This window comes from Atta colombica, unplaced genomic scaffold (genome assembly GCF_001594045.1).
Source record: "Atta colombica isolate Treedump-2 unplaced genomic scaffold, Acol1.0 scaffold15, whole genome shotgun sequence".
NCBI lineage: Eukaryota > Metazoa > Arthropoda > Insecta > Hymenoptera > Formicidae > Atta > Atta colombica.
In genome coordinates this window covers 778962-785464 of record NW_017259239.1, presented here as the reverse complement: position 1 = coordinate 785464, position 6503 = coordinate 778962, and the positions used below count along the sequence as shown (strand labels likewise).

General features: G+C 32.7%; 1 protein-coding gene across 2 annotated transcripts; it reads left to right on the top strand.

Annotated features, from left to right (window-relative positions):
- The first annotated feature begins 1159 nt into the window (after positions 1 to 1159).
- On the top strand, positions 1160 to 6503 carry LOC108685261. 2 transcript variants are annotated; one of them, XM_018189960.1, is made up of 4 exons: positions 1160 to 1447; positions 2328 to 2509; positions 4298 to 4453; positions 4542 to 6503. In XM_018189960.1, exons 2-4 carry the CDS (start codon positions 2333 to 2335, stop codon positions 6387 to 6389), a joined length of 2181 nt encoding a protein of 726 aa, XP_018045449.1. In that variant the 5' UTR covers positions 1160 to 1447; positions 2328 to 2332; the 3' UTR covers positions 6390 to 6503. The 2 variants fall into 2 exon arrangements, with proteins under 2 accessions (XP_018045449.1, XP_018045450.1); XM_018189961.1 differs by lacking the exon at positions 1160 to 1447 and adding an exon at positions 3880 to 3953 and having other exon boundaries at positions 2439 to 2509.

Genomic DNA, 6503 nt, shown 5'->3' with positions numbered 1-6503 from the left:
ATTATTAATGTGAATATTATTTTTATATAATGAATTCGTTAACATTATATTATTATATAATTCTAATTTAAAAATATGCTCGCTATAAACAATTTTCATGACACGATCGAATTGTCTTTTTTTTGTTTTAAATCACTCTGTAGCTTTATAAAAATTCAAATTTATAAGCGCCTTTCCACCCACAACACAGTGTTGAGTCATGTGACCTGGGACTCACTACATCAAAGGTGCCAACGTTCAATGCCCATACTGTATGTATTTATACTGTGACGTAGATTTAAAGCAGTATCCTGATCAGTTTAAGTTCATGTCTTAAGATTACTGTTAAAGCCTACATTGATCGTAGATGTCGCAAGTTACAAACTTGTCACTTTAGCCAATCCGATACTTTAATTTAAAAATTGCTTGATGCTTACGACGCTTCCAACGCTACGATACAATCAGTATAGAATGATCTTTACAGAAATTTTATCTGCGGCAATTCTGAGGGCCATAGCACACAAAATATTTAAGCAGTAAAGGTAAATTTTCATGAGCTGCTCTAACAGGCTGTTTCAGCGATAAAAAAATCATCAAAATGATCAAAATGAACGCTTAATATTCATCAATTTTGATTTCATTATGATCCTTTTGTCGTTACAACAGCTGATTGAGCAGCTCTTAAAACGTAAGCAGTAAATGAATTGATCAATCACAGTAGAGTTCGTAAGGCTATAAGGGCTGGTTTTCACTTGATTAAAATTGATGCTTGATACATCTTACGAAACTATTACGGATTTTGCAGCATCCCTTAACATAACTCCCACACATAACCTCAACCGCTAACGAAATACAAAGCTCACTCCGTTAACGAAATCAACGGAGTACATTCTTCTTTTTCAATTTTGGCGCCTGCCTTTAGTAAATTAGGGAGATGAATAGCGCCACAACGAAATACATAGTGTCAGAGGAACAAGGTTTGAGTAGAGGTTGGAATAAGGTTGGAGTATATTTATTTTTTACGTCATTAGAGCGATCCAAATATGGCGGTGCAGGAGTGATGGTAGGGATCCGATTTGGTAGTAGGGGTTCGAATGTCTATAGGACTCTCCATTAGGAGTATTCACTACCCATCTATACATTCTTATTTATACTATGCTCCACTGGCTCCACTGTGCTCTTGGCAGACGCGATTATCGGGGATGCAAGTCAAATCTCGGGGCCAATGTCGTGTAAGGCCGTTGGTTTCGCTGACCTACGATCTCGCCGGCGTTTCATGAGCCTCGACAGGGCACGTGCTAACGCGCGATACCACTGCCGGCGATCGGCGATTTACAATCGCATGCGTCCGCATCAACGACGTTACGACGAACACGTTTCATCTGTACGATCTATGCCCGACCGCGGCAAGGACGCCGCTGTTACCCGATTACAGATGCGCACTTCGACAACGATCACATCCGTACCGGTGAGTAGACGAGCCTGCCAGAGAATCGAAATTGTGATCAACATCCAATCCTGATGATACGGGAGAAGAAGGTACCTTCTACGTCTTTCCATTGTCACTCCGTCACTCCAACAGAGATTATTCGGGATCATTTCTCATGTGGCTTTGCTACGAAAATCTGAAAGCCGAGATTATTTTTTGTTTTTATTAAAGCAGTTTTAATTATCACTAGAAAAATTATAGTTTTAATTTTGAGCGCACGTAAGGATGTATATTTGTTCAAAGAGCTTATGCATGTGTTCAGATATGATAGAGACAAATGTGAAAAGAGAAAGTTTTGTTTGATCAATTTATTTATTCGTTTTACATGCACCCGAATATCTTCCAATTTCGCTAGACTCTGAAATAACTGGTAGAAAAAGAGTAACTTTGTTCCCTGACATATCTTACTTCGTTTTGTGTCTACATATTTATCAAGAAACAAGTTTGTTCATTTATCTCATTCTCTATGTTATATAATATAATAGGTTCCAGCTTTGTATCCAAGATTCATTTAATTGAATACATGCATTTTAATGAATTTGTACCAATATTTTATCTTAAATGTGGCGCTTCATAGATTTTAAATTTATATATGTATTAAAAACAAAAGAATTCTGTCTGATGAGCAAAATTTTATGATTCTGATATTTATAAAACATTTATTCTCTATCATGTAGATTAATTTTAATCTCTGTTGAATTTATTTTTCATTTTTTTTCTAAAAATTAGAAAAATATGAAAAGTTAAATCAAAATTAAAATTAATCTGCATCGATGAAAGTCGATATTATTTTATTGTACATTGATATTGATATTATTATATATTTAATATTGATTTTTTTTTATTTTTCTTTTTATAGTAGTCATGGTTGAAATACCAAAGGATTGTGTCTTGCAGTGGGCTGGCCACGCGGGATATATTACAGAAAGATTCAGTGGTCTTTTGGCACGTCAGGCTCTAGTCGATGTCACATTGATCTGCGATGAACAAAAGCTACGTGTTCACAAGCTGGTTTTAGCTTCGAATAGTATATACTTTGAGGTATATATACAAATATTGAAATGCATATTCCTATTGTTATTTGTTAATCATCATGTATTCTAAAAATTGTATTTATATGTTTTATATGTTTTAATTATTTGTACATTTAAATTTTAGTGCCTGTTTTTAACAACATGTGTATTTTTATATAAATTACATTTATCAAAATGTGATAGATGTTTTCTTTTTTATATATAAATGTATGTTTGCGAATATTCTAAATATTGTACATATTAAACAATTAATAATTTATTTAAAGGAATTATTTTACTGGTTAAATTCAAGATTTGAATTGTAGATTTTGGGATTTACATTTGATAATTGCAAAAGTATTTACAAAATACTAAAGTGCTCTAATAAAAGGTCATATGTTTTGCCATTTTCTAAACACATCTTCAAACATAATTATCAAATATATTAAATATATTATAAATTTATATAAGAAATAAGACAATTTTTTTCAAATGTTCCAAATGTTTTATAAAATAGCATAACAATAAGAAATTATTGACAAAAATATTGACAAAAATAATATATATGAACTTTCTTTGTTGTATATGATAGCATTTAATTTTATAAAGATAATTAGAAAGTATAGAGATAAGAAACTTTTACCAAGTAACATTAATTGAGTTATTTATACTTATTACAGAAAAAATTATTTTAAATTTATTTAAATGTATTGATGTTGATTAATGTTTGGATGTGCATCTCTTTTCCTTCCAGATTGACTGATGACTGAGCAGTATTATTAAAATTTTATTGAATGAATTTTTAAAGATATATTCTTTTAAGATTTTATTTTATATTATTTATGTATAGAATTATTGATTAAAAGAACATTTATAATAACTATTTTTCTTGTTGAAGCAAGGTTATGGCCAAGGTAATGGTAATTTGGAATTATATTTTTGTGATTGTATTTATTCTATTAGTGATGAACAAAATTTTTTGTATATTATTTTTAAAAGAATACAGAAAGGTTCTACATGTACAAATATATGTATAGTAAAGAAAGATGATTTATTGTAATATATGTAGGATTATTTAATTAGATGTATATGACATACCTATATAATTACAAATATATTATACATTACTTCAGGATTTATGAATATTGTGCTAGTTCAAAGCAAAATAAATTTTTTACTAACCGATTTTCCACTAAAATGTCTACCAAACATTCTACATTTATAGAAAGACTTTGGACTTTTTTTTATTATTGATATAAACAATAATAGAAAAGAAAAAGGTATTTTATTATATTATTTCAAAATTGGGAAATATAGTGTACTTATGGTAGAACAATTTTGCAGGGATAATGTAAAATTCATATAAACTAAAGAAAGCCTTGTATATCGGAATTTCAGTAGTTCTTAACAAACATTTGAAGAAACCAAGTTTGAGGGGCATACTTTTCACAACTTTCGAAGAACTTAGAAAGGTATTAAATAACCAATTTATATGCTCTAAGGATAGTAAAGTATGTACACTCTCAGGTGTTTCTGTTTTCTAAAAAATGCATTACTCTACAAGGTATATGGAAATATTCTGCTTGCATGATTTTACTATCTCTCTGTATGCAACTTGAGGAATCATTATTGCACAAATTAATATCTGACAGTTTGAAAAAGACAAATTTTAAATGCATACTGAACAAATATTAAAATGAATCTTCAACAATATTAGATATTCTGTATGGGCATCTACTTAGACGTTCTCTTTATTCTCCAATTATTTTATCTTTTTAATATTTTTCGTAATGTTTTATTCTGTTTCATATTATAGGAAATACTACAAGATTTAGGACAAGAGCCAATTATACTTTTAAAAGACTTGGACTTTGAAATTTTGAAGGCCATGGTCGAATTCATGTATTGCGGAGAAACTACGATATCTCATCAGCATTTATCATCCTTGCATACTGCGGCACAAATTTTTAAAGTATATAACAATTATTTAATCAACATAATAACATGCCCTACAATTATTTTAATATGTAAAATTAATATATTTGTTATTTCTTTTTCAGGTTAAAGAATTGGTATCTGTGATCGATACTATCGTTGATTCCAAGAAAATTTTGGATAATTTTGAAAATTGCCTAAAGCAGGAGAAAGGAGATAGTAGTTTAAAAATTACAAACAACTCGCTCACAGAAGATTACATCTGTGTTAGATGTGATAAATTAAGCATGGACGAGAATACAACAGTCTGTGAAAATAGCAATAATAACGATATAAGCACAAATAAAAGTCAGTTTTTAGAGAACGATATGGTTGAAGCCACCGAGCACGATTTAGAACATACTTTGTACGAAGACTCGGACGCCAGCAAGAAAGATGTAGTAGATACATCATTTTCAACGTCTGATGTAAATATAAGTATACAAAATGATGCTACTATCACTAATACTGTACTTACGCACGTAGGTATGATAAACGAAGTACAAACTATGTGCACAAACAGCAATGTGTACTGTCATAATCTCGATTTAAAACCTATCTTGTATGAACAATGCTGTGATTTTTCTTGCGACGTAAACGAAAGCGATCAAACCATTTCTACACTGTCGCAATCTTGCCTTCCACAAATCGAGAATGACTTGGAGCACTGTTCCGGAAGTAGCACAGATGTTCCTAGCACGGTAGGGAAATGCGTCAAAGTTTATACGCCCAAACGACGTAGATCCATGGACGATGTTCGTAATAAGCTTGTACATACGCAATGCAATTTAGTGCCAACTCCGCCACACTCTACAGATTCCATAGATTTATTAGATGAACCGTCCACTAATGATGTACCAGTTAATCTATTGACCTCCCTAGATATGGAAAGCGCCGAATATATTTTAAGCTTAAGTACAGAAAGTATACAATCGATAGTAGGTGGTACTATAAGTAATCAACATACGGTAATTGGATACAGAGAAATAAATGTGGAACGAGACACCGCTAAGGAGAGATTAAATTCTCCAATAAATGACACGGATTGCGTGAAACCGATTCTAAGACGTAGTATGCGACTGAGTCAACAAGAGAACGACGAGACTACAAGCAATGGCTTGGCATTTTTAGGCAGTTCCTTAGGAACCGAAAAATCATTCAAGAAAGGTAATTCACCCAACAGAACGGAATCGTGCGCGAGAACGAAACGCAAGGGAAAGGAGGATCGGAAAGTACCAGATCATAGTGTAATCGCGAGCGCAGTACAATCTAACAAAAAAAGCTCCAACAGTAAGAAAACTAACTCAAAATTGATAGTAAGAAAAAATAATAAATCTACGTATACAGTTACTGGTAGCAAAGAAAGGGAAGAGTTGAGATCAAAGGAAGAATCGAAGCCGAAAGCAAATAGTAAATTTAAGACCGAAAATACAGAAAGATCGATGACAGTGGACCAACCCACCACTCATCATTCTGTAAAATCCAATGTGTGTAAGTGCATAAGTCGCGCTTTGTGGGGCGACATGTCTGATACATTGGATTATTGGGAGAATGAGATGGATCTGCTTGCATATCCGTCCAACACTGAAATTCCCTTTGCTGTCGGTTTGCTACCTTTACGAACTGCTCTGGAGAAGATGCAAGCAACGCCAGATTATCAACCACGCAAAACACGCTCATCGGTCGCGCCGATAAAGCAAGATGCAAGTAATTCTCTAAAACGAAAATACTGCACGCCACTCGACGCTGTGGTACCATCGAAAAAGCAAAATGGCAATAGTAATGACGAAGGCCCGAACACCGTATGTCACATAGAAATACGAACAGCACCTTCACAGTGCATAAAAAATCGTAAACGCTTTCTCCCGGATTCGATTACGAGCCTGCCAACAAATGGACCGACATCACAAATGGCAAGCAATAACGTGGGTTAACATTTATTTATAATAAAACCTTCCGTTAGGTATACCGTAATTTTGAATACATTGTTAAATGTCGTTGAAAGACAGCAGCAAAATATTAGTATCAGATTCTGTTTTTAAGCCTAA

What these genes read in the sequence shown, in the direction of transcription:
- LOC108685261 (XM_018189960.1), top strand. Translation starts at nt 2,333, where the DNA reads ATGGTTGAAATACCAAAGGATTGTGTCTTGCAGTGGGCTGGCCACGCG. An exon ending in CGAATAGTATATACTTTGAG is followed by an intron (nt 2,510 to 4,297) that starts GTATATATACAA and finishes TTCATATTATAG; the next exon opens with GAAATACTACAAGATTTAGG. An exon ending in CTGCGGCACAAATTTTTAAA is followed by an intron (nt 4,454 to 4,541) that starts GTATATAACAAT and finishes TTTCTTTTTCAG; the next exon opens with GTTAAAGAATTGGTATCTGT.